At 46.4% G+C, this 27,714-nt stretch overlaps 1 protein-coding gene across 2 annotated transcripts; it reads left to right on the top strand.

Annotated features, from left to right (window-relative positions):
- The first annotated feature begins 1,231 nt into the window (after nt 1–1,231).
- On the top strand, nt 1,232–27,714 carry CHAF1B (chromatin assembly factor 1 subunit B). Of its 2 annotated transcripts, none has more exons than XM_057697961.1 (14): nt 1,232–1,305; nt 1,931–2,125; nt 2,567–2,699; nt 4,214–4,331; nt 5,046–5,149; nt 6,358–6,454; nt 7,713–7,797; nt 9,965–10,058; nt 13,543–13,612; nt 13,708–13,799; nt 22,031–22,178; nt 22,970–23,404; nt 24,842–24,936; nt 25,482–27,714. In XM_057697961.1, the coding sequence occupies exons 2-14, from the start codon at nt 2,000–2,002 to the stop codon at nt 25,571–25,573; spliced, it is 1,689 nt and encodes a 562-aa protein (XP_057553944.1). In that variant the 5' UTR covers nt 1,232–1,305; nt 1,931–1,999; the 3' UTR covers nt 25,574–27,714. The 2 variants fall into 2 exon arrangements, with proteins under 2 accessions (XP_057553944.1, XP_057553945.1); XM_057697962.1 differs by having other exon boundaries at nt 1,249–1,305; nt 1,954–2,125.

The following is a 27,714-nucleotide window of genomic DNA, read 5'->3' on the forward strand; positions in this document are numbered from 1 at the left end:
ATATATATATATATATATATATATACACACATACACATAAAATATGTAAAAAACCAAAATCTCAATTTTTGCTTGCAAAAGGAGCAAGAGACGTGGTTAAATTCAGGGCCAAGATATCCGGAGAGAGAGAGGAGGGGAAAGGTAGGCAGTGGGAGAGTTACCTGGGGGAGGCTGGCAAGCTCTCTTCTGCAAGGTTGCACAGGGTAGTACTCGTTTTACAAAGCCCCTTGGCCTTGAAGGCCCAGAAACCTGCTGTTAGTCAGTACAAGGAGATTGTCCATTTATCTGGGCCAATCTCATCTCAACAAAGCTCCCAGAGTAATGTATGCAACCAGGATTCCAGTTAACTTAGAGAATTGAAACTGCCTCTGAAACACATCTGTCCATGTGACTCGCTCATTCATGTCCAAAGGCTTCTAGGTCATTGGCCCATCCATCCTTTTCTGTTGCCAGGTCCCGCTGCTCCTCCTTTGTGCCTCTGTTGTCAACGGTGAGTTTCTTTACCTTCAATTCTTATTTTCCAGAGCTGCTAATCCAAAACTCTATCACTTGAAGCCCACTTTAAGTGCCCCCTCCTCTTCAAACTTCCATGGAAGCTTCAACTACAAAATAACCTCGTACTCAGAACTGTAAGAGCACATTGTTCCTTTCATACTCCTTTTCATTTTATTTTTAAATTATAGTTATTTGTGTACATGACAGGAAGCCTGAAGACCATTTCTGTGGTTTATGTTTGAAACAAAGGTGAGCAAAACGGGGGCCTGATACAGGTTACAGCTGTCAAATATTCGCTGCACCAGTGAAAGACTTGGTAGTCTTGGGTGGGTCTCAGCTACAGCCTCCCCATCTGTCCTACAGGACGGTTCTTTTCCTTTTACCCAACTGCGAATTCTCTTGAGGGTAAGTGTGAGTCAGCTTCGCTCTCCACTGTGTATCCAGGGCCGGCATAGGGTCCAGCATATAGCAGGTGCGCAGTAAATGTTTGCTGAAAGAGTAAATTAACAAGGGAATAAGCGATTGAACGAATGAATGAATGAATGAACTCCGCCCTTTCTTCCACCCGTGCGTCGCTCCGCAGGGAATTAGCAAACTGGCGGGAGCCAGCCCAGATTCGGAGGATTCGCAGGATTGGCGGCGCTGGACCAGCGTCCGCGGTGGGGCGGGGCCTCCAGGGAGTCCCGCCCACGTAGGGGGCGGAGAGTCTCGGGAGCTCCGCCCACTCGGAGGCGGGGCCTGCAGCGCGCGGGAAGCGGCGCGCGCGGCGGCGGGAGCTGGCGGCTCCGGGGGCTGAGCGCGTCCCTGCAGGTACGGCTTCCCCCGCGCTGACTCCCGTTTCCCGGCCGGACCCGGGGGGCGAGAGGCTCTCGCCGAGGGCCGGTTGCGAGGAAGGACCCAGGATAGCTCCCGAGAAGCGCGCGGCCGGCCTCCTCCCAGCCAGGTCCGGTCCCGGCTTCCCGGGCCTAGCGCCGCGTCCCGAACGGCGGGAAGGGAGCTTCCCCCCTCGCCCCTGGCCTCGCTCGGCTCCCCGGGCGGCACCCTCCCCTGGGCGGCCTCCTCCCCCGAGCAGCCCCCTCCCCGGGAGAGGCCCCTCCTCCCAGGCGGCCCGCCCCGGGCGCCGCGGCCTCGCCCCCCCAGCCTGCATTAAGTGGGGGCGGGCGCGCGGCCTGGCCCGACCCGGTGCCCTGCTTTCCTCTGCCCGGGTGGTCCCATTTTGCTTTTCCGGACGTAGCAGGAGAATACGCCGAACAGCCACGACTCGGCGAACCATTTTAGGTGGCAATTGCGAGGGGTTAATTGGTCAGAGGTCAACAGTGACATCCTCTCCCGGTGCAGCGTGCGTTTTTAATGGTTAGCAGAGTTCCTGACCCATACCAAGCGCTCAGTACATCTTTCCTGCTAAAATACTCAACCTCATTACAACGATTTTCAGCTTTCCTCTGTCTTTGGAGAAAGAACCGTCCCCGAGGAACTGTGTTCTGCCCCTCGAAGACTCAAGAGGATGAAAGTCATCACTTGTGAGATCGCCTGGCACAACAAGGAGCCGGTGTACAGCCTGGACTTCCAGCACGGAGCCGCCAGCAGGATCCACAGGCTGGCCTCTGCGGGGGTGGACACCGCTGTCAGGGTAAACGGGGCGGAGGCAAAAGGGCCCGGGGAGGCAGTATTGAAGCGGCTTTCTCCCCTCTTCTGTTTATAACGAATGTCAACAAACACAAACTACTTAGCTCTCTAGCCGAGAGGGCTAAATTCTCAGGGTCTTGGATCAGCTATGAAAGCCAAAGAGAGCAGCTTTCTTCCTGGAGTCCTGTCACCTAGATTGATGTCTCTGAACGCTCATTATTTTAGAACCCTGAGCCAGTTTCCTCTTGGGGAACAGTTGGCACTAGAAGGAGGCGGGAGGCAACGGGACTGTAGGTTTATGTTTCAGTTAAGAGTTCCTTCATCTTACATTTCAAAAGAAAAAGTAAATTTTCTTTCTGAAAGTCAGCGTGATGTTGTTTTCATAGGTACAGTATGGTGCATGGTCACTGTACATTTCTCTGAATGAATGTTTTCGTGTCAGCAGATCTGGAAAGTAGAAAAAGGACCAGATGGAAAGGCCATTGTTGAATTTTTGTCCAATCTTGCTCGCCATACCAAAGCTGTCAATGTCGTGCGTTTTTCTCCAAATGGGGAAATGTTGGCATCCGGAGGGGATGGTGAGTATTGTACTTCAAGATTGTTTAGAAACCAGATACCCATGTGTCTCGTACTGAAGAGTGAGATTTGGGTGAGGTGTACTTTATTATTTTAGAGGTTGCTTGACCCTCGCAATCTGTCATTTAGATAGTTTAGTAAAATAGTGTTGTGGGGAGTGTGAAGGGGTGGAGGACTCAAGCTTAAACTGAGAAGACCTGTTTGAAAATGGCCCTTTGGCCAACAGCACCCACTGGTAGATGCTCACCATTCTAAGCCCCGGGGCAACTGTACTGGCCTTGTTTGGCTGTTAGTTTAGTATCTGTAAGTGATCACAGTCCGTTTTTTTTGTTTTTGTTTATTTGGCTGTGCTGTGCAGGTTCTTAGTTCCCTGACCAGGGATGGAACCCGTGCCCCCTGCAGTGGAGGCGGGAGTCCTAACCACTGGACCACCAGGGAATTCCCTTTCTGCTTGTGCTTAAATAGCATAAAACTATACAGAAAAAGTAAATCCTTTTATCATGCTCTGAAACTAGAATAGTCTAGAAGTCAGAATAAAAAGAAAGCAGAAATCTCAGATGTTTGCAGCAGGAAGAGAAGAACCTGGTTGAACTCAGTGTCCTGATGTGCAGCGTGTGCACGGGGGAGAGGCGGGGAGTGGGAGCTGCACGGGCTGGAGGGGTGGGAGGCCGGCAGGCGTCCTCTGTGGGGCTGCACAGGGCAGCGCAGGGCCTTTGGCCCCGAAGGCCTGGAAACCCGCTGTTAGTCATTCAGCATGTGGAGACTGTCTGTCTGTCAGGGCCAGTCCTGGCCAAGCTCCTGGGATTGCGGTTAATTTACAGAGAGAACGAGTGTATCTGTCCATACAACCTGCTCCTTCACTCTCCTCTTTCGGGCATTCCTTGAAGGGAAGCCGAGTCGTGGGCAGAAGGTTACGTGGTGAGTGGGAAGTTAGAGGATTCAGGCAATTGATGACATGGCGCCAAGGTATCTGATGCGTCCATGGTATTAACAGCTGACACATAGATGGGCTTACCACGCGCCAGGCATCGTGTGGTAAGTGCTTTGTGCGTTTACCTTATTTAGTCCTCACAGTAGCCTGTGAGCTCGGCATGCTGGTATTATCCTCATTGTACGGGTGAGGAGACTGAGGCATCACAGTGGCGAGTGATGTGCTGTGGGTTACACAGCTGGGAATGATTTGCCAGCCCTGATGTCGGTGCCTCTCTTGTTTTTCCCCTGTTCAGCCACTTACAGGTTATGCCTCTGGGTTTATTAATGTAGTCAGTCACTTTGAAGTAGTGTTTTGCTGACTTGGGGACCCTTCTGTTTAAGGTGACCTGTATAGCTCTGAGTTTGATTTTGAAGTTTTTGTTCAGAAGGCAAACTTGCTTTTCCTGCCCAGATTCTTAGAAGTAAATCCTCGTGGCCATAGTGTCTATTGAACAATGTAGATCTTGTTTAATACCCTGAAAATCCGAAAGTGAAGGAACTGTGCAGTAAAGCAAGGCTCGTCTTTAATTGACTCGCTGCACAGATGCTGTCATTCTGCTGTGGAAGGTGAATGATAACAAGGAACCGGAACAAATCGCTTTTCAGGATGAGGATGAGGCTCACCTGAACAAGGAGAACTGGACTGTCGTAAAAACCCTGAGGTAACCTCGGAGAGACCTGGCAGTGATTTCTCTTTATGACTCAAATACATTAAGCCGATACGCATTTTTAAAAAAATTTTATTTATTTGTTGGCTGTGTTGGGTCTTCGTTGCTGCACACGGGCTTTCTCTAGATGTGGCGAGCGGGGGCTACTCTTAGTTGTGGTGCATGGGCTTCTCATTGCGGTGGCTTCTCTTGTTGCAGAGCATGGGCTCTAGGTGCGTGGGCTTCAGTAGTTGCAGCACACGAGCTCAATAGTTGTGGTGTATGGGCTTAGTTGCTCCGTGGCATATGGAATCTTCCTGGAGCAGGGATCGAACCCGTGTCCCCTTCATTGGCAGGCGGATTCTTAACCACTGCGCCACCTAGGAAGTCCAAGCCAATATGCAGTTTGACTTTTATATCTCACTTAAAACTTTTATTTGTGCAAGACAAGTAATATGGGAATAGTTTAAAAGATAAAAATATGATTCAAACAGATTTTCCTAGTTTCTGTTATAAAATTTTCCTTAGTAAACTTGAACCAATTTTAAAGATACAGATAACCTTAAAGGTAGTCGTTTATAGCTATAGCTAATATATATAGCTCCAGTGGAAATTCCTAAAATCCCACCATAATGTATGGGCCCTGAGTTTGCCTTTAAGTTTTTGACTTTTTTTCCTCTCCTCCGGCCAAAAATGCTTTTTCTCCTCTTTTTCCTTTTTGGATTCTAGGGGCCACTTAGAAGATGTGTATGATATTTGCTGGGCAACCGATGGGAATTTAATGGCTTCTGCCTCTGTGGATAACACGGCCATCATATGGGATGTCAGTAAAGGTAGCTGATCCGTTTTTGTTATTATCAGGGGGAAGAAATATTCTGAGTGTCTAAGAAGCCAAACCTTTGAAGGCTTCAGAAGAGTTTCTTTACTGAACTGAAACAGGTGTTTGGCTTGATGGATTAGGGGTTAGCCCCGTATGCCCTGGGCCCAGTCACAATGTATGAGGCTTAGCAGTGGTGTCATGAGTTGCTGGTGCCAAAGCAGGGCAGATCCCACACACCTGGGGATGCAGATGGGAGTGGGTGGGAGGTGAGGAGGTCGGGAGAGTGAGTGATGGGGTGCAGGCCACTCCCCAGAGAAGAGGGTTTTGGGGGCTTTGTTTTTGTTTTTTTCCCGGCCGTGCTGTGCGGCAAGTAGGATCTTAGTTCCCCTACCAGAGATCAAACCCACGCCCCTTGCAGTGGACGCACGGGCTCGTAACCACTGAACCGCCGGGGAAGCCCTCGGGTTTTGTTTTTTTAAAACTGGCAGAGGCTTCCTAACCCCCTCCTCTTTTTATCTGGGTAATCTTTGTGTGCTGCTCGTTTTCTCAGTGTTTCCCGCGAAGCCCCTTTCCTATCCCTGTTTGCACTGCTCTGGGACAGGCCCTCATCTCTCACCTGGTCTGCTGTCACCTCCTAACTAAGGACACTGTCTGTGCTCTCCTCACCCCCCAGTTTCATCTTTATGATGCAGGTCACCTCCCAGCTCAGCATCGCCCTGAGCCACACCGCGACCCCCAGAACCTTTATCTCACACACGAGAGTCTCACACACTCCAGCAGTCTCAGCTCCTTGTCCTGCTCTGGGGGCCCAAGCTGACTTTCACCCCATGGATTTGCTCAGAATGCCTCCTGCTCCCCTCGTCGGCCCCCTGCGTCCTGCCTGACCTGGAGAACCGAACTCCAAGCTCACTCCTTCTCGACCCTCACCCCTGCTTTGTTAGCTGCCCGCTTCCTCCGCATCGTGTCGCAGTGCCCATGCCTGGTGGTGGGTGTGTCCCACCTCCCCTCACGCCCCCCCCACCATGAGCTGTGAGCTCCCTGGGAGGATGGGCTGTGTGAAGTCATCTTTGGTCCCCAGAGCCTGATGTGGAGTTTGGTACAGAGTCTCCATTACCAACTGCTGAATGATGGGATGGCATAAAGGAATAATACTTAATTTGTAGTTTATACCATCTGTGCACTAGTGGGTTTTGGTGATGCTGTTATGTGCTTTATTCGTAGGACAAAAGCTCTCAATATTTAATGAACATAAAAGTTATGTACAAGGAGTAACCTGGGATCCTTTGGGTCAATATGTTGCTACCCTGAGCTGTGACAGGTAAGTTAGTATTTGGCAAGTTTTTTTAATCTCTGCTTACTTGAAGTTTTCTTCAGAGATATTTTTATTATAGCTTAACCAATGTAAACCACAGTCTAACTTTGATTCTTTTGTTTCTAAATTTTGTTTCACATAAAGCGTTTTGTTTAATTGTTATTCTTACAATATAATAAAAAATTGGAAACTAATTAGGACAAGAGCCTTACACGAATTTCGCACTTAATAAATATTGAGTGGGTGAATCAATGCAGAAATAGCTTTGAATTAAATTTGAATTTCATGGGCAACTTTCCTTTTTTTTAATTAAATTAATTATTTTTTGGCTGTGTTGGATCTTCGTTGCTATGCGTGGGCTTTCTCTAGTTGTGGTGAGCAGGGGCTACTCTTCTTTGCAGTATTCGGGCTTCTCAGTGTGGTGGCTTCTCTTGTTTGGAGCATGGGCTCTAGGCACGTGGGCTCAGTAGTTGTGGCACAAGGGCTTAGTTGCTCCGCAGCATGTGGGATCTTCCTGGACCAGGGATTGAACTCGTTTCCCCTGCATTGGCAGGTGGACTCTTAACCACTGTGCCACCAGGGAAGTCCCTATCCAGCTACTTTTTGACTATAACAAGCTGAATTTCAGATGGCACTGGAGCGAAAGCACTAAGGAAGAGTTAGTGTTTATTTTTTGTAGAATTTCCTGTAACATTCCAAATGTCATTTATTTTCTGGTACATGTGACCTTAGTTCCCTGACCAGGGATCGAACCCCTGCCCCCTGCAGTGGAAGTGCAGAGTCCTAACCACTGAACCGCCAGGGAAGCCCCCGGTGTATGTGTTTTACTCAGGCAGTCAGGAGTGAAACAATCGGGTTAGCTCAGGGAACAATATAAATTACCAACAACCAGTATACCTGCTGGTGTTTTCCTTACTCTTGCACATCCCTGACACTGAGACCGGTCCACACAAAATAAACTTCATGGCAGTCACACAGGTGGCCGCTGGGCCAGATGTCCAAGACCTGAAAAATAAGGCCAGGCTTCAACGTTCATCTCCCTTGACAAGTTGAAACATTCAATAAAGAATGAGATGATGACATATTTCCTCACTTCGTTAGTGATATCCTTTTGGTTGTTAATATCTGCCTCTGCCACTCCCTTAAGTGTGAAGGTCATTGTTTGAAAGTTGTTGAAGCAATCTTCAGTTCTGGTAATAGGTTGTTTCTGTGTGAAACATCCATTTACTAGAAGAGATAAACCAGCCTTTTCTTCTTTATTTAGGATCCTGAGGGTGTACAGCACACAGAAGAAGCGTGTGGCTTTTAATGTCTCAAAGATGCTGTCTGGAGTAGGGGCTGAAGGAGAGGTATAAAACATTCTGACATTCCTTCTTGGCAGTACTTTAAGAAGTCGTGAACTCCGCTGTATCTCCTGCTAAACCCCTGGTCTCCAGGACCCCACACCTGAACTATTGATACAGTATGACTTCCTCTGGGACTGCCAGGTGTCAGTGTGGTGGGCTGGGCTGGCCTGTGTGGACGTGGGGATATCTGGGGGCCGGGTGAGAGTTGATGGTGGAGGATAGTGTTTCCAACCCTGGCTGCACTGTGGAGTCACCTGGGAAGCGTGTGAAAATATGGGTGCCTGGGTCCCACCCCCAGAGGTGTAATTCACTTGGCTTGAGGAAGACAGGGCCCCCGGGGTCTGAGGTTCAGTGAAGGTCGAGAACCGCTGACCTGGAGGATCCCGGCACTAGGCAACAGGAAGCCAGGTGGGTCCAGCAGCGGGCAGTGTACCTTCTTGGCAGGTGGAGGGGAGCTCTGGCAGCAAACAGCAGAGTCCCAGCCACGGGCTGGGACTCGGGAATGGGAAGGATTTTGATCTTTGAAAGAGCTGGCGAATGAAGATAGCGCTCTAGTCCTAGAGGGATCAGACTACTGAGTACTGAGGCAGGCTCATAGGTGAAAGGGAGCAAGCTGGTTACCGGAACAAAGCAGAGATGAGGTGCAAATCCAGTCCTGGGGCAGTGGTGTAAGGGAGCATGGGCTGTGAGCTGGCTGGCGCTGAGTGGTCACACACGTAGCTAGGAGACGCGTGCCTGGTTCCTTGGGGTCTTGAGGATTAAGTCCCACCCCACCCCTTTTTTTTTAACTTTTTATTTTGTATTGGAGTATAGTTAACAATGTTGTGTTAGTTTCAGGCATACAGCAAAGTGATTCAGTTATACATATACATGTATCTATTCTTTTTCAACTTCTATATTTATAAAGTATCAGTGCATGGTAGCAAAAACATTTCCACACAGGTGTTCAAGAAATGTTGTTTGAGGGGCTTCCGTGGTGGCACAGTGGTTAAGGATCTGCCTGCCAATGCAGGGGACACGGGTTTGAGCCCTGGTCTGGGAAGATCCCACATGCCGCGGAGCAACTAAGCCCATGCGCCACAACTACTAATCCTGTACTCTAGAGCCCACGAGCCACAGCTACTGAGCCCACGTGCCACAACTACTGAAGCCCATGTGCCTAGAGCCCATGCTCCACAACAAGAGAAGCCACTGCGATGAGAAGCCCTTGCACCACAACTAGAGAAAGCCTGTGTGCAACAACAAAGACCCAATGCAGCCAAAAATAAATAAATTAATTTAAAAAAAAAGAAAAAGAAATGTTGTTTGAAATGGTGATAGGATTATCAGTTTAGTAATCGACTATTTTCTTTTTGAAAGGGATTTATTCAGTTGGAGATTGTAAATATATACATACAGATAGCAAGCAAAGGGCTCCTGGTCACCCTCCTGCCTTTTCCCAGTCTCATTCCCCAGACAAACCAGTGCTGATGGTGTGGTGTGCTCTTATAGAGGGTTATTTGTTTAATAATTGTATGTTTACTTATTTATCTGTTTTTGGCTCTGTTGGATCTTTGTTACTGTGCGCGGACTTTCTATAGTTGCGGCGAGCAGGGGCTACTCTGTTGTGATGCATGGGCTTCTCAGTGCGGTGGCTTCTCTTGTTGCGGAGCACAGGCTTTAGGCGCTCGGGCTTCAGTAGTTGCAGCACGCAGGCTCAGTAGTTGTGCCTCACAGGCTTAATTGCTCCACGGCATGTGGGATCTTCCCGAACCAGAGATCAAACCCATGTCCCCTGCATTGGCGGATTCTTAACCACAGTGCCACCAGGGAAGTCCCATATTTAATAGCTGTAGAACCACACAGACATGTAGACACACACACACACAAATAAGTAGACTCACATACACATGCGTGCACATGCGCGCGTGCGCGCGCGCGCGCACACACACACACACACACACACACACACACACACACACACACAGCTTTCCTTACCAAAAATGGGTGATCAGTCCATGAGTGATTGCCCTTGCAGTCTTGTGTGGTGATTTGATTGGTAATGTATTTCAGTTTCACTGATTATTATGTCAGTAATAAATGACAGCGTGGAAAGAAAAAAAAACAGATGTCGACAAGCCTTTATTGTGACTGTGAAGATGTGGAATAACGTTTGAACTCTGTGCCGCAGGCGAGGAGTTACCGGATGTTCCATGACGACAGCATGAAGTCGTTCTTCCGTCGGCTCAGCTTCACCCCTGATGGGTCTTTGCTCCTCACACCAGGTGTGTCAGCAAAGCTTTGATTCAAGGGCACGAGGGCAGCAGAGGTGGTGTCTGTGCTCCTGATTCCGTGATGCTCTTTGCAGCTCAGGGAATTCTGATGAAAGCAGTGGTCCCCAACGGGTCCACACATTGGGACCCTCGAGGGAGCTTCAGAAAGTGCTGGTACCTGGGTCCCACTCACAGAGATTGCGTTTTCATTGGTGTGGAGTGTGTGGTCTGGGTTTTGGAATTTTAAAACGATTTCCAGTGATTTTAACATGCAGACAAGTTTGGGAGCCACTAGACTAGAGTGATAAACATATTCTCTTTGACAAATTCAACTTAAAATTTTGATGAATGCCTTTTCCCTAGACATGTATCTGGAGATCATCGTTCTAAAACTAATGATAAAGTGCCTTTATTGTTTTTATTCTCAATAATGAAGCAGCCTGTCGTGACAGAGTCTAGACATGGACAGGTCCGGTTGGAGCAACATGTGGGAGTGTAGTGGTCAGCTCTGAATTGGCAGGGACACGTCAGGATCATTGTCTGCAGGAGGGTGAGAGGTTGAGTCCCGCAGGATCAGCCGGGGCAGTGCTGTTGCCAGCATGGCCTCAGAGGAGACTGTCCCCTGCTCTCCATGGCTCAGGTACCATCCCGTGTACAATTCCATGACAGGACCCCCGGGCTGGGCCAAATGGGAGGGCACAGGTCAGGTTTGCCACTAAGTGTTCCAGCCAGGCTGGGCAGGGGAGGCCCCAAGAGTGTGTGAATCATACACACGTGTGTGGGTTAGGCTTTAAGAGGACATTGGGGAACATGTGGGAACGAGATTGGCTTGCGGAGGGGGCAGGGGGGTCCCAGGACCAAGAATAAGTAGTTGCTTAAGGATACTGAAAGTGATTTACTACACTCAGTAGTGAATGCTTTCCTAAATGGCAGCGCTAAAAATATTTTCAGTTAAAATCAGGTACCAGACGGGTATCTGCTGTCACCATTATTATTCTTGGTGGCATTAATAAATGCAGGGAATGAAATTACAGAGACTGGAAAAGAAGAGATAAAACTTTGTGATAGGATTGTGTTTCTAGAAAATCCAAGAGATTAAAAAAAATTAAAAAAAGAATTTGATAAGATGGCTAGACATTGTCAAATACATAAAATTTGTATCTTCTACACTAGAATTAGTGCTTAGGAATGTGCGAAGGACGATTATTCCATTCATAATAGTGCAAAACCCAAAAAACATGGGACTACACAGGAAAAAATTTAATTAGAAGGTTTTATTGATGGTTATAAAACAAGTTCTGAACAAATGGGCAGATATTTCCTGTTCTAAAAATTGACATACTAATTGATTTCCAGTTAGATCCCATTCAAGGTTTTGTTTTGTTTTTTGTTTTGTTTTGTTTTGTTTTAATTGGATGACATCTCAGATTTGTTTAGGAGAATAAATGCAAAGAATAGTTAAAAAAAAGTATAAAGAATAATAATACTTGAGCAGGCATTTGCCTAAATGTCAGAGATTCTATAGTGCTGTTATCAAATCAGCATGGCATTGGTACAGGAGTAAACATATATGTTAGTGGGCTAGAACAGAGAATCCAGAAGTAAGTAGATCCTGGGATAAAAGGAATTTAACAGGTGACCTGAGTGGTATTTCAGTAGGAAGAGTGGATTACTGAGTGAGTGGTGCAGGAATGTCTAGCTGTCTGGGAGAAAGTTAAATTGGACTCCTAGCTTATATATAAAAATAAATCTCAGGTGAACTCAGTACTTAAATATAAAAGGTGCAAATGTAAAACTCTTGCAGGAAAGTCTAGGAGGACATTCTAGGACTGAGGAAGACTAAACTAAGGCTGGAAACCCAGAAGCTCTTAAGTGATAGACCTACTTTGCTGTATTTGAATGTAGAGCTTTTGTTTGGGAAAAGATGCAGTAAGAAAACTCAGTAGTCACATGATGAAACTGGGAAATTATGTTTATGGCACAGAAAAGAGAGTGCTCACAGACATCATATACAATGGCTCTTCCAAATTGGCAAGAAGGACAAAAAACAGAAGAAAAATCCAGAGGAGAAAAATGAGAGAAAGGTACAAAAAGGCAGTTTGTAGAAGAGCAAATGTACATGCACATCGGCACATACAGGAAAATGTTTGGAAACCCAACAACAGTCGGGGAACTACAAGTTAACGCGATGTCAGTTAGGTATCTCTCTATTAATTTCAGACTGAAAAAAAGCGAATATCTCTTGCTGGTGGGCATGTGTGCGGTATTGCCGGAGGGCGTGTGGGTTGTTAGAGCCTTTTTGGAAAGCAGTGTGGTAACCGTTAGATGCACGTACTCTCTCCTCAGCCAATCTGCTGAATCATCTGAGGTTCACTTCCTTAAGAAATGAAAACATAGTCCATAAGAGTATACATCTAAGGAGTTTATTGCAAGCATGGTTTGTAGTTGTTAAAAAACAAACAGAGGATGAGTGATTGAATTACGGTGTTTTCATACCAGCGCATCATAGGCAGCTGCTAGAGGAAGGCTGCATTAGTGCCACGCGGGTTAACTGTCATGAGTAATCCACTGAGAAAAGCAAAAGGAGCAAAAGTATAAATAATACCCCATTTTGTAAAACATCTTAAAAAACCCACCATATGAATATACGTGCAGTTGAGTTATAACTGGTTGTAACAATTATGTCCGCGTGGAGGAAATACAGAAATTAATCTAATGATTTGTTAAAATGGATTACTTGGGGATGGAAGGATGGGGTGAGGTAGGGATAGGGTCAGAAGACTGCTGGCTCTGTCTGCTGCCCTCGCCGGCGGGTATGGAATGGTCACGTGGAAGATTGTGTGTGTGTGTGTGTGTGGAGGGGGGAAATGTTAACATAAAACAGGGAGGTGTTCCCGAGAGCAACTGTGTGTGACGGTCATTCTCTGACAGGGTCTGACCTGGTTGTGAGTACGGCCTGGGGTGAGTGTGGAAGAGCTCTCAGATGTGGGCCACTCCCCTGGGCAAAGGCAGCTTGTGCAGGGGCCGGAGACGTCAGCAGAGAGCTGTTCTCCTGGCAGCCTCTGGGCTCCATCAGGCAAATGGGAAAAGGCCCGAGTCTCAGGCTTTGGCTGGCAGCTGAGGTCAGAATCCAGGGAGCAGAGAGCCAGGGGTCTAGTCACAGTGCTTCACCAGCAGGAATTGGCTGGGTTCCCAGGCAAAGTCCGCTGGGGCTGGGGCTCCCTGCTTTACGTTCTTCCCGCCCAGGCCTGGAAGGGGCTCCGAGGCAGCGGAGCCCCTGAGGGGAGGTGACACTCAGGGGAGGTGACAGGTGGGTAGATCCAGAGTAAGGGCTGAGCCCAGACAGGGGCGGAATATTCGCATTTGTCCTCAGTCACAAAAACACTGTCCAGGGAATAATCTTCCAGGGAAAGTCTTTTACAAACCAGAGCTGATGCTCTTTGCTGGTAAACAGTTTAATAACACGTGGCCTTGCCTTCCTCTCCTGCTTCCCCAGCTGGATGTGTGGAATCCGGTGAAAATGTAACGAATACAACGTATGTTTTCTCCAGGAAAAATCTTAAAAGGTATGCAAGTTGAAGAAATATTCGAAATGTTCCCCCTTCCTTTTGCTTTGGTTGAGTGACGGTGCGTTTTGGCAAAACCATGATTCATCTTCCAGGCCCATCGCGCATCTTCCGTGTCCCGGGAAGGCGACGCTCGCTGTCCGCTGCTGCCCTGTCTTCTTTGAGCTGAGGCCGGTGGTGGAAGCAGGTGCGTTAGAGCCGCAAGGGTGTGTCACGTTCTCTGAGGCAAGTCACCAGGGTGGGTGGGGAGAGGTGAGTGTGTGGGTTGGTTCAGTTTAGTCAGTCTCAAGAGCAAAGATTGATGTTATCAAAATGCGTGTCAGATTTTGCATTGTCTAGAATAGAAAAAAACTTCCTTTGCCTCAAGCCACTTTAAAGTAATAAAAATACTAGCTTTGTTTCTCTACTGAAGCAGGTTGAATGTCATTCATTATTAATTTCCTGTGCAGTAAAAACTGTATATGAATTAGATTTTTAACTTTTTTTCCGACAACTGGCTGCTTTTAAGATTTTTTGTCTTTGTCAGTGTTATGCAATCTGATTACGATGTGCCTGTGGCAGTTTTCTTCATGTTTTCTGTGCTTGGGGTCATTGAACTTCTTAGGTCCACAAGTTTATGGTTTTCCTCAAATTTGGGGAACTTACAGTTATTTCTGCAAATATTTTTTCTCTCTTCCCTCCCTCTTCTTCAGGGACTCCAGCTACACATGTATTGGGCTGTTTGAAGTTACCCACGGCTTACTGATGCTGTTTACTTGCTTTTTCCCCTCTCAGGGTTTTATTTTGGATAACCTCTACAGCTGTGTGTTGAGCTCACTAATCTTTTCTTCTGTGTCACCTGCCCTTGGTGCCATGCAGAGTATTTTCTGTCTGTGACAGTGTAGTTTTCATCTCTTAGAGTTCAACTCAGGTCTTCCTTATGTGTCTCTCTGTTACACCTCCCATCTTTCCTCTTGCTTCTTGAACACATAGAATACAGTTTTTATAACAACTCTTGTCATGGCTTTGTGTACAAAGTGTTGGGTTTTTTTTTTTGTTGTTTTTTTGTTTTTCCTCCCCATTGTGGGTCACATTTTTCTGCTTCTTTGCTTGCCTGGTAATTGTTTATTAGATGCCAGACATTGTAGGTTTTACCTTAGAGGATGCCGGATATATTTTCATTCTTACAGATATTCTTGAGCTCTGTTCTGGGATACAGTGAAGTCACTTGGAAACGTTTTGCTTCTTTGAGGTCTTGGTGTCAAGCTTTGTCAGGCTGGATCACAGGGGCATTCAGTCTAGGGCTAATCTCTCCACTACTGAGGCAAAGCCCTGTGAGTGCTCTAATTGATGCTCGTGAAGTGGGAGGTTTTCCACTCTGGCCGGTGGGAACAGATGCTGTTTCTGGCCTGTGAGAGCTTCGGGGTTGGCTCTTTCTTTCCCGCATCCTCAAGCACATGCACTGCTCAGGGCTCAGCCGAAGACTCGAGAGGTCCCTGCAGCTCTGTCTCTGCTCCTCTACCCACACACTCCTGCTGCCTTGGCCTCCAGGGCTCCCAGCACAGGACATCTGCCGTGTGCTGCCTGGATTCCTCCACCTTTGCTGGGCCTGGAAACTCCAGGCAGTAAGTGGAGGTGATTGTAGGGCTCACCTTTCTTGCTTCCTTCCTATCTTTGATGGCCTGATGGACAGTGTCTTAAAAAAACTCATTTCAATATTTTGCCTGGTATTTTAATTGTTTCAGGTGAAGGGTAGGTCAGATCCCTGTTACTCCATGGCCAGATGCAGAAGCTGTTTTTAAGTTTGTCATCCTTTCCCTGAATGACTATGATTAACTTGATGGCATTAAAACATCACTTGAGAAGATGCTTCCACATGACCCTGATTTTTCCTCATCAGGCAGGAAAGTGACTCACACATCTTCTTTTTCTTCTCTTCTTTTTGGACCCCAGGTGCCCATGAGTGTTGAATCATAACACAAAGTCCTCAATGGTTCATGATACATCTCCTTGGTTTTTTATTTATTTATTTATTTATTTACTTACTTATTTATATATATATATATTTTTTTTTTACAATAAACTGCATATATTTAGAGTGTACAATTTGGTATCCCAATCTCCCAATTCATTCCCCCCCCAACCCTCCCGGTTTCCCCACTTGGTGTCCATATGTTTTGTTCTCTACATCTGTGTCTCTGTTTCTGCCTTGCAAACCGATTGATTTGTACCATTTTTCTATAGTCCACATATATGTGTTAATATACAATATTTGTTTTTCTCTTTCTGACTCACTTCACTCTGTATGACAGTCTCTAGGTCCATCCATATCTCTAAAAATGTCCCAGTTGCATTGCTTTTTACAGCTGAGTAATATTCCATTGTATGTATGTACCACATCTTTTTTATCCATTCCTCTGTTGCTGGACATTTAGGTTGTTCCATGTCCTGGCTATTGTAAATAGTGCTGCAATGAACATTGGAGTGCATGTGTCTTTTTGAATTATGGTGTTCTCTGGGTATATGCCCAGTAGTGGGATTGCTGGGTCATATGGTAGTTCTATTCTTAGTTTTGCAAGGAACCTCTGTACTGTTTTCCATAGTGGCTGTATCAATTTACATTCCCACCAACAGTGCAAGAGTGTTCCCTTTTCTCCACACCCTCTCCAGCATTTACTGTTTGTAGATTTTCTGATGATGCCCATTCTAACTGGTGTGAGGTGATACCTCATTGTAGTTTTGATTTGCATTTCTCTAATAATTAGTGATGTTGAGCAGCTTTTCATGTGCCTCTTGGCCATACGTATGTCTTCTCTGGAGAAATGCCTATTTAGGTCTTCTGCCCATTTTTTGATTGGGTTGTTTGTTTTTTTGATATTGAGCTGGATAAACTGTTTATATATTTTGGAGAGTAATCCTTTGTTGATTTGTTTGCAAATATTTTCTCCCATTCTGAGGGTTGTCTTTTCGTCTTGCTTATAGTTTCCTTTGCTGTGCAGAAGCTTGGAAGTTTCATTAGGTCCCACTTGTTTATTTTTGTTTTTATTTCCATCACTCAAGGGGGGGGATCAAAAAAGATCTTGCTGTTATTTACGTCGAAGAGTGTTCTACCTACGTTTTCCTCTAGGAGTTTTATAGTGTCTGGCCTTACATGTAGGTCTTTAATCCATTTGGAGTTGATTTTTGTGTATGGTGTTAGGAAGTGTTCTAATTTCATTCTTTTACATGTAGCCGTCCAGTTTTCCCAGCACCACTTATTGAAGAGGCTGCCTTTTCTCCATTGTATATCCTTGCCTCCTTTGTCATAGATTAGTTGACCATAGTTTATCTCTGGGCTTTCTGTCCTGTTCCATTGATCTATATTTCTGTTTTTGTGCCAGTACCATACTGTCTTGATCACTGTAGCCTTGTAGCATAGCCTGAAGTCAGGAAGCCTGATTTCACCAACTCTGTCTTTCCTTCTCAAGATTGCTTTGGCTATTCAGGGTCTTTTGCATTTCCATACAAATCGTAAAATTTCTTATTCTACTTCTGTGAAAAATGCCATTGGTAATTTGATGGGGATTGCATTGAATCTGTAAATTGCTTTTGGTAATGGAGTCATTTTCACAATGTTGATTCTTCCAATCCAAGAACATGGTATGTCCCTCCATCTGTTTGTGTCTTCTTTGATTTCTTTCACTGGTGTCTTATAGTTTTCTGAGTACAGGTCTTTTACCTCCTTGGTTAGGTTTATTCCTAGGTATTTGATTCTTTTTGTTGCAATGGTGAATGGGATTGTTTCCTTAATTTCTCTTTCTGATCTTTCACTGTTAGTGTATAGAAATGCAAGAGATTTCTGTGTGTGAATTTTGTATCCTACAACTTTACCAAATTCATTGATTAGCTCAAGTAGTTTTCTGGTGGCATCTTTAGGATTTTCTATGTATAGTATCATGTCATCTGCGAACAGTGACAGCTTGACTTCTTTTCCAATTTGGATTCCTTTTATTTCTTTTTCTTCTCTGATTGCTGTGGCAAGGACTTCCAAAACTATGCTGAATAGTAGTGGCGAGAGTGGACATCCTTGTCTTGTTCCTGATCTTAGAGGGAATGCTTGCAGTTTTTCACCATTGAGAATGATGTTTGTTGTGGGTTTGTCCTATATGGCCTTTATTATGTTGAGGTAGGTTCCCTCTATGCCCACCTTCTGGAGAGTTTTTATCATAAATCGGTGTTGAATTGTGTCAAAAGCTTTTCCTGCATCTATTGAGATGATCATGTGGTTTTTATCCTTCAGTTTGTTAATGTGGTGTATCACATTGATTGATTTGTGTATATTGAAGAATCCTTGCATTCCAGGGATAAACCCCACTTGATCATGGTGTATGATCCCTTTAATGTGTTGTTGGATTCTGTTGGCTAGTATTTTGTTGAGGATTTTTTGCATTGAAATTCATCAGTGATATTGGTCTGTAGTTTTCTTTTTTTGTAGTATCTTTGTCTGGTTTTGGTATCAGGGTGATGGTGGCTTCATAAAATGAGTTTGGGAGTGTTCCTTCCTCTGCAATTTTTTGGAAGAGCTTGAGAAGGATGGTTGTTAGCTCTTCTCTAAAAATGTTTGATAAAATTCACCTGTGAATCCATCTGGTCCTGGACTTTTGTTTGTTGGGAGATTTTTAATCACAGTTTCAACTTCATTACTTGTGATTGGTCTGTTCATATTTTCTATGTCTTCCTGATTCAGTCTTGGAAGGTTATACCTTTGTAAGAATCTGTCCATTTCATCCAGGTTGTCCATTTTATTGGCATATAGTTGCTTGTAGTAATCTCTTATGGTGCTTTTTATTTCTGTGGTGTCTGTTGTAACTTCTCTTGTTTCATTTCTAATTTTATTGATTTGAGTCCTCTCCCTCTTTTTCTTGATGAGTCTTGCTAGAGGTTTATCAATTTTTTTTATCTTCTCAAAGAACCAGCTTTTAGTTTTATTGATTTTTGCTATTGTTTTCTTTGTCTCTATTTCATTTATTTCTGCTCTGATCTTTATGATTTCTCTCCGTCTACTAACTTTGGGTTTTGTTTGCTCTTCTTTCTCTAGCTTCTTTAGGTGTAAGGTTAGATTGTTTATTTGGGATTTTTCTTGTTTCTTGAGGTAGGATTGTATTGCTATAAACTTCCCTCTTAGGACTGCCTTTGCTGCATCCCATAGGTTTTGGATCATTGTGTTTTCATTGTCATTTGTCTCTAGGTATTTTTTGATTTCCTCTTTGAGTTTTTCAGTGATCTCTTGGTTATTTAGTAGCATATTGTTTAGCCTCCATGTGTTTGTGTTTTTTACAGTTTTTTTCCTGTAATTGATTTCTAATCTCATAGCGTTGTGGTCAGAAAAGATGCTTGATATGATTTCAATTTTCTTAAATTTACCAAGGCTTGATTTATGACCCCAAATGTGATCTATCCTGGAGAATGTTCCATATGCACTTGAGAAGAATGTGTAATCTGCTGGTTTTGGATGTAATGTCCTATAGATATCTATTAAATCAAGCTGATTTATTGTGTCATTTAAAGCTTGTGTTTCCTTATTAATTTTCTGTCTGGATGATCTGTCTGTTGGTGTAAGTGGGGTGTTAATGTCCCCCACTATGACTGTGTTACTGTCAATTTCCTCTTTCATAGTTGTTAGCATTTGCCTTATGTATTGAGGTGCTCCTATATTGGGTGCATATATATTTATAATTGTTATCTCTTCTTCTTGGATGGATCCCTTGATCTTTATGTAGTGTCCTTTCTTGTCTCTTGTAACCTTTTTTATTTTAAAGTCTATTTTATCTGATATGAGTATCGCTACTCCAGCTTTCTTTTGATTTCCATTTGCATGGAATATCTTTTTCCATCCCCTCACTTTCAGTCTGTGTGTGTCCCTAGGTCTGAAGTGGGTCTCTTGTAGACAGCATATATATGGGTCTTGTTTTTGTATCCATTCAGCCAGTCTGTGTCTTTTGGTTGGTGCATTTAGTCCATTTACATTCAAGGTAATTTTCAATATGTATGTTCCTATTACCATTTTCTTAATTGTTTTGTTTTTGTTTCTGTAGGTCCTTCTCTTATGTTTCCCGCTTAGATAAGTTCCTTTAGCATTTGTTGTAAGGCTGGTTTGGTGGTGCTGAATTCTCTTAGCTGTTGCTTGTCTGTAAAGGTTTTGATTTCTCTGTCGAATCTGAATGAGATCCTTGCTGGGTAGAGTATTCTTGGTTGTAGGTTCTTCCCTTTCATCACTTTAAATATATCATGCCACTCCCTTCTGGCTTGTAGTGTTTCTGCTGAGAAATCAGCTGTTAACCTGGTGGGAGTTCCCTTGTATGTTATTGGTCGTTTTTCCCTTGTTGATTTTAATAACTTTTCTCTGTCTTTCATTTTTGTCAATTTGACAGCTATATGTCTTGGCGTGTTTCTCCTTGGGTTTATCCTGCCTGGGACTCTCTGTGCTTCCTGGACTTGGGTAGCTATTTCCTTTCCCATGTTAGGGAAGTTTTCAACTAGAATCTCCTCCAGTATTTTCTCAGGTCCTTTCTCTCTCTCTTCTCCTTCTGGGACCCCTATAATGTGAATGTTGGTGCGTTTAACGTTGTCCCAGAGGTCTCTTAGGCTGTCTTCAGTTCTTTTCATTCTTTTTTCTTTATTCTTTTCTACATCAGTGATTATCACCATTCTGTCTTCCAGGTTGTGTATTCGTCCTTCTGCCTCAGTTAATCTGCTATTGGTTCCTTCTAGTGTAGTTTTCATTTCAGTTATTGTGTTGCATATCTCTGTTTGTTTGTTCTTTAATTCTTCTAGGTCTTTGGTAAACTTTTCTTGCAACTTTTTGATTTTTGCATCCAGTCTTTTTTCAAAGTCCTGAATCATCTTCACCATCATTATTCTAAATTCTTTTTCTGGAAGAGTGCCTATCTCCTCTTCATTTAGTTGTTTTTCTGGGGTTTTATCTTGTCCCTTCATCTGGTACAAAGTCTTTTGCCTTTTCATTTTCTCTGTCTTTCTGTGGCTGTGATTTTCAGTTCCACAAGATGAAATACTGCTGATTCGGCTTGATTCTGCTGTCTGCCCTCTTGTGGAGGAAGCTGTCTAGGAGGCTCATGGGTGCTTCCTGATGGGAGGGACTGATGGTGGGTTGGGCTGGGTGGGTGGAGCTCAGTAAAACTTTAATCTGATTTGGTGGGTGGAACTCAGTGACACTTTAATCTGCTTGTCTGCCAATGGGTGGGGCTGTGTTCCCACCCTGGTGGTCGTTTGGCCTGAGGCGACCCAGCACTGGAGCTTATAGGCTCTTTGGTGGAGCTAATGGTGGACTCTGGAAGGGCTCACGCCCATGAGCACTTCTCAGAACCCCTGCTGCCAGTGTCCCTGTCCCCTCGGTGAGCCATAGCTGCCCCCCACCTCTGCAGGCAACTCTCCAACACCAGCAGGTAGGTCTGGTTCAGTCTCCTATGGGGTCACTACTCCTTCCCCCTGGGTCCTGGTGAGCACACTTTTTTGTGTGCCCTCCAAGAGTAGAGTCTCCGTTTCCCCCAGTCCTGTGGAGGTCCTATAATCAAATCCCGCTGGCTTTCAAAGTCTGATTCTCTGGGGATTCCTCCTCCCGTTGCTGGACCCCCAGGTTAGGAAGCCTGACGTGGGGCTCAGAACCCTCATGACTTATGCGGTATAACTGTTCTCCAGCTTGTGAGTCACCCACCCAGCATTTATGGGATTTGATTGTAAGGTGATTGTGCCCCTCCTACCATCTCATTGCAGCTTCTCCTTTGTCTCTGGATGTGGGGTGGTTTTTTTTGGTGAGTTCCAGTGTCTTTCTGTCGATGGTTGTTCAGCAGTTAGTTGTAATTCCGGTGCTCTTGCAAGAGGGAGTGAGCGCACATCTTCCTACTCCGCCATCTTGATTCCTTCCCTCTAGTATAGTCTGATTGGAAAATTTGGGGAGATAAACTAGACATGTTGTTTTGGTTTCTTGCTGTCTTTTATGCCCTTGAACAGTGCCTGCCTGCAGGCAGCACGGGCTTGCCTGTGCTCTTCCACAGTGCAGTGTGCACGCCTGGGACCAGGTGGAGCTGGAACTCAGTGCAGGCTGCAGGCCCAGTTTCGTTCTTCCGTTAAGTCATGTCCTCACATGTACCTCTCTCAACCAGAAAGATGACATTTTGGCCTCCATCTTTAATCTTTGTGTCTCATCTTGTTTGGAACATGTACCTCTTGTTCTGCCATCTTGGGCGCTCTCACACACCTTCCTCTCTTTGGTTCTTATATTCATGCATAAAATAATACAAAAACCTGAATTCTCCTGTAAAGCATTTAGTAAAATGACATCACTTATGTCTGCGGGAAGAGGGCTTTTGGGGGAAATTTTTCTTTGGGACCTTTGCTTTTGCTTGTTTGACTTTCTCTGTCCCCGTTTTCGCCCATCACCAGAGCCAGTCGTGGAGCTGGTGAGCCTGCCCTACCGCCTGGTGTTTGCTGTGGCTTCCGAAGACTCTGTGCTTTTGTACGATACCCAGCAGCTGTTCCCGTTTGGTTACGTGTCTAATATACATTACCACACCCTGAGTGATATTTCCTGGTGAGTGGATGGGGGACAGTGTACATTCCCCTGGAGTAGCCCCTCGGGTCAGGGAGCATTTCACCCTGCAGTTGGCTCTTTTGGCCCCTAGTTACCAGTTTTTTTTTTTAAAGGAATCAACATTAAAAGGAAAGCCGTTTCTAACTTGCTGGGATACTGCTTCCTGTTGTGACTGCAGTGGGTGCTGATGCCAGGCAGATTGCCCCGTGGGGGTTCATCTGAATCTCATAAACTGAAGGGAGGCCCCGTGAGCTCGCAGGTCATCTGGGGACTCCCAGGGCCCTCCGGGAGGAAGCCCACGCCTGGGGGCCCCCGCTGCACAGACATGGAGGGGGTGCCAGCACCGTCTGAGGGGTCACTTTGCCCTCGCCTTTCTGCGTGGGGTCCTCAGCACCCCTGGCCTCCTGATTCCACCTCCACTGCCCGCTCGGACCCCGCCTGGGCCTGGCCACCCACCATCTAGTTCTTGCTCTTCATCACTCTTTATCGTCTTTTAATTTTCTTTTCATCTTGGGGAGAAAAGAAGGTCCTCTCACCTTTATTCTGGTGAATTTGATGACGATGCAGAGATGTTGGGTCCCTGAAAAACTCGCGGTGGGTCGGGAGGGGAAAGGGCGTGAGGGAGGAGCTCACCAAACCCTTTCTCATTGTGTTTTTTCCCTTGACTTTGCCTTCAAACAAAGCTTGTGATTTTGCTTCAACTTCCATTTCCTAACTAGTAACGAGAGCACTCACAGCGGCCCGTAGACTTCGGTAAAGTTTCTCACTTTTTCTTCTGTTTTGGAATGAAGGTCCAGTGACGGGGCCTTCCTGGCCATTTCTTCCACGGATGGCTATTGTTCCTTCGTGACATTCGAGAAGGATGAGCTTGGAACTCCCTTGAAAGAGAAGCCAGCTCTGATTATGGGAACTCCTGATACAGCAAGGAAAGCCAAGAGTCAGACACACCCAGGGGCTTCGCCAGGACCCAGGCTGGGAGAGGGAACTCCCACCAGCAGAGCCCAGGACCCCAGCAGCCCTTCTGCAACACCCCCTCAGGCAAAACAGTCTCCGGCCCCCACGGCGGTCAAGGACACCCCTGCTGCGACCACTCCTGGTGCCAGAGGCTCCCCGGCAGGGCCCTCGGAGGAGAAGACCCCGCAGCCCAGCAGTCAGAATGTGAAAGCCCACCCGTCCCGGAGGGTCACTCTGAACACACTGCAGGCCTGGAGCAAGTCAACACCCCGGTGAGGACTTGGATGGAAAAAGAAGTTGTCCTTGCAGTCAAAAAACAATACAGGCTGAAAGCCCCTTTAATAGGTGAAATCCCACATGGTTGCCAGAGAAACGCTTCCTAACGTCAGATCTGAGATGCCGCTTCCTTGCTTATAGATCTCTGTGGGTCCCATTTCCTCCTTGTTGGGTGAGGTCCTGGCTCCTTATACGGCCGTCGCTGGCTCCAGGGCAGCCTGCCATCCAGCACAGTGACCCCTCGCTCTCCTTCATCCCGTGTGCCTTGCCCTCCAGCCCGACCCTGGATGTGGGGCCCCCAGGACATACTCTGCCCTCGGAGGCCTCTGTGCCTTTTACCCTCCAGGGACGCCCTGGACACCTGCTCCCCTGGGTGACACTAGAGTCCTGAAAGACTCATTTGGATGTCCCTTCAGCCCTTCTCTCTGTCACAACGCATCACATCCGACAGCAGGCATTCGATTTATGCTTCTGTTGCCCTGGTTAGAGTACAAGCCCCCCAGGACAGGAAGTGTGTCCCCATCCTTTACCCATGTTCTGCCCCCCAGAATGGTAACGGGCACTTAGCATAGGTAGGCAATCAGAGGAGCATCTCCTTGAGGTGGTTTTGGCGTGTCCAGCAGACTGGCCTGTGGTGAACAGTACGTCTGGTCTGAACAGCCTCCAGGTGACGCTGTGGCAGTTTTCTCCCCCGTTCACGTCCGTCTGGCTGGTGAATGTGCCCAAGCTCAGAACCGCTCAGCACAGCAGCAGCTGTCCTCCAGGTTTCCTCCCCTTCTCCCTCACCCCCACCGCCCTGCACTGGGAGGTGGCCTGCGGAGGGGGCGCAGCGGGAAGGGGCGGGGTGGTGGCTTTCACACGCTCTGCCCTGTTCGTGTGACTTCATTGACGGATCCACAGTACGGCTTAGGTGTGATGCTGGGTCTTTCTGCAGACTAGCAGTGTTTTTTAAATTTACTTTCAGGTGGGGGAAGGGATTGGGAAGGTGTTCTTTGAGATATTTTTGGTATTAAAGTGTTTTTCCCGTCTTAATTTCTTGTGAGCTTCTTGCAGTTATAATTTTTTAAAAATAGTTATTGAGAATTAAGATTGTGGATTTTAACAAAGAACTGCCTATATTTTAGAGCTTTCCATACTGGAAGCCATGTCTAATAGGCTTATATATGAAGCATCTAGCCAAGTGTTTAGCGTGTCATTGGTAATTAACAACACACGGGTTTTGAAACTTTTAGATGACTGGTTAAGGTTTAAGTTGACTTTATGTGATGGTTTAACTTAGTACATGATTCTTAGTTAGTAAGGGGGCACATTGACATTATATTCAATGCCTTGCATGATATGAGCTGAAAATTTTAAATGTTTCCTTTGAAATTTTGTATCATATACAAAGCATTCCTATGATACTAAATGACCTTTTACTTTTTTTAATCAAGGAGAATAAACTTAATACCCTTAAAGACAGATGCTCCACCGAATTCTCTACCAACCACCATAATTTCCAGCCCTTCCACAGAAGAAATTCAATCAGGTAAGTGATACTGTTACTGGTTTAATATAATTATAGGTAGAATATACCTCTTTTGGAAATGAACACCACCTAGCTTTAAGTCAGTTCTGAGAAAGCAAGGATGCATCTTACCAGGCGTGTCTTGAAACCCACCGGCTGCGTGGGGGTTCTCAGCCGGGAGCCTGCCAAGGCGCTCGCTGCCAGGCAGATGGTGGGTTCGGGAGATGAGCAGCTGGCTCTCAGCCTTGGCACTCTTGGCATTTGCGCAGCTCATTCCTCGCTGTGGGGCTGTGCTGTGGTTGTAGGATGATTAGGGTGGCGGTACCCATCCCTTGCCCCAGCGCGTGACGTTCTCAAATGTCACCAGACACTGCCCACTGTCCCTCGGGAGGCACAGTCACCCTGGGTTGAGAACCACTGGGACAGATCTTCCCCTTGGAGCCATAGAGGACCTGGCCAGACAGTTCAGTTCCTTGTCTGGGCATGCAGTTTCTTTTGTAAACGTCAGCTCTTAACTTAAAGATGTCTTCACTCACCTGTCAACCCTGTGTGTGCTCATGTTTCAGAGACGCCTGGAGACCCTCAGGTCAGCCCTCCAGAGCTGAAGCGGCCCAGACTTAGTGAGCACAAAGAAGGTCCCCAAGGTCTGGACCCTTGATGAGACCTGCCATGTGCCTGAAGGCTGCTAGGTCTGGGGACCCCCGTGTGCCCAGTGCCCGAGGCCGAAGACACCTGAGACCAGTGGCATCAGACGGAGCCTGACGGACACTTGGAAATGGATTCTGTAGCAGAAGATGCACATGGACTGATTTTCTCCAGAAATATGTTGGCTCTTGTATTCAGTACACATTTTTACCTCGGAGATGCGAACATTTTAATAGACTAAAGTCTTTTTTTGGTGAGTTTCTGAGGCTGGAACAGTTCAGCGTTATCTAACGTGAAAGTCAGTAAATCCCCCTTGGAATACTTGTATGAAAGTACGGACAATTTATGGGCAGATTACTTCTACAGCTGGAATTAGGGGAGAGAGTGATTTGAGGAGCTTTATTCTGTTGAAATTGAATGCTTGATGATTAGATCACCTTAGCCTCTAAATAGTCGATTAACTTTTAAAGTTTGTTATGTTTGCTTTCTGATTTTAAAGGTGGTAAAATGCTCATTCTGGAAACTGATAAATGAGTGGAAAAAAACGGGCTGGAGGCGGAAAGCAGCCGTCTCACCACCGGAGAGAACCCTTGTCACTGTTGGCATATTTCCTTAAAATTTATGTTTTTATTAATGTTATTTTATTTTGGGGAGGGGGGGAGAGTTAAGATTTTACTTTAGATACAGTTTGGTATCCAAATAGGTTAACTTCTTAGGTGATTTTTCACAGCAAAAAATATCTTTACTTAGCAGTCTATGCCTCTGCTCTCTCTGGTCCCTGGGATGCTGGCACGGTCCTTTCCCTCTTGGAGGTAGACTTGTGGGCTGAGACGTATGCGGTGCTGTCACCGCAGGAGGCATCACACGTATGGAGTCTCCTCTTGGCGCAGGAGACACTGGGTGACGTGACCGAGAGGTGGCAGCGGGTGGAGCCCTAGGAGCCGGCGCGGCTCCTTCACGTTGAGGGGAGTTTGCAGGTGATGTGGTGGTGCTCGATGCTGTCCCACTGGCACGGGGACCACGAGGCATCTCACAGGTGAGGCTACACCAGGGTCCCTCCCCGTCTGAACTAGATCAGAGGGCGAGTTCAGGACCCGCAGATCCAGGCTCTGGCAGGGAGCCACTGAGGTGGGAAGAACACACTCTCCTCAGCTCAGGTCAGCAGCAAGGCTGAGAGCTGGAAAGAAGCGTCACCGTGTTGCTTAATCCGTGACCTAGTCAACCGGAGAAAGAGTCTGCCTTCTTCTACGTGGGAAAGCGGCAAATGGGATGATTCCCGGTGTGGAGAGCTGGCAGGGGAATCCATGCAGAGTTGTACTGAGGCAGGTGTGGGTCACGTCCAACATGAAGACATTTTAAAGTGTCAGATAGCAGGTGTTTTGACCAGTGGTTCTCAACCTTGAAGTTACCCAAGGAACTTCCAGACATCGACGCCTGGGTCCCGCCCTCCTTGGTCTGGGGCACAGTCTGAGCACCAGGATTCTTTATGGCTCCTCAAGTGATCCAACACACAGCCAAGACGGGGAAACCTTGAGAGGAAAGCTTTCCCCGGAGATGGTCTCTGCTGGTAAATGCATTTACACCGAAAGCTTTTTCTGGCTTCTTCTCTAGTTCATCACTGGCAGCAAAGCTTCCTTACCAGGGCTGCCAGACCGGAAGGATCATGTATGTGAGATGCTGTCAGCTCTTCAGAGGAAAAAGGTCTTTGTAAATTTCCTGTGCCTGGAGCAAGGTGTATTTCGTAGGGCTTGATCCCTGTGCAAACAGGAGTGGTTGTGGGTCCCATGCCTCTGAGCGGCCAGCACCCCGGCCACCCCCAGTGGAGGGGCCACAGGAATGGATGGGAGGGGGCGGGCGCACCTTCAGCTGAAGTGGGTGTTTATAGGCACAATTATCTGTTTGTTAGCTATCACCTTGACTATAAATTAGAGACTCGGCAATAAAAGCCCAGGTGGTATCACCTCGGTGTCCTGATCCAAAGCTGCCTGCTTGCATCTGGGTAGTGACCAGGGAAGCCTCCTGCGACAGGAGCCTCGCCTACCGGGGGCGGGCAGGGTTCCCTCTTAGCGTGGGAACTTGCTCACCATCCTCAGTCTGTAGTTGGATGGGGTTTGTGTCTGAATCCCGGCTGCCAGGTAGGGAGACGCAGCTGAG

This window comes from Hippopotamus amphibius, chromosome 10 (genome assembly GCF_030028045.1).
Source record: "Hippopotamus amphibius kiboko isolate mHipAmp2 chromosome 10, mHipAmp2.hap2, whole genome shotgun sequence".
NCBI lineage: Eukaryota > Metazoa > Chordata > Mammalia > Artiodactyla > Hippopotamidae > Hippopotamus > Hippopotamus amphibius.

Excerpts from the sequence above, each read along its gene's own strand:
- CHAF1B (XM_057697961.1), top strand. The coding sequence starts at position 2,000 with ATGAAAGTCATCACTTGTGAGATCGCCTGGCACAACAAGGAGCCGGTG. Across the intron at positions 13,613-13,707 it reads TCCAGGAAAAATCTTAAAAG|GCCCATCGCGCATCTTCCGT; the intron begins GTATGCAAGTTG and ends TTCATCTTCCAG. Across the intron at positions 22,179-22,969 it reads ACCCTGAGTGATATTTCCTG|GTCCAGTGACGGGGCCTTCC; the intron begins GTGAGTGGATGG and ends TTTGGAATGAAG.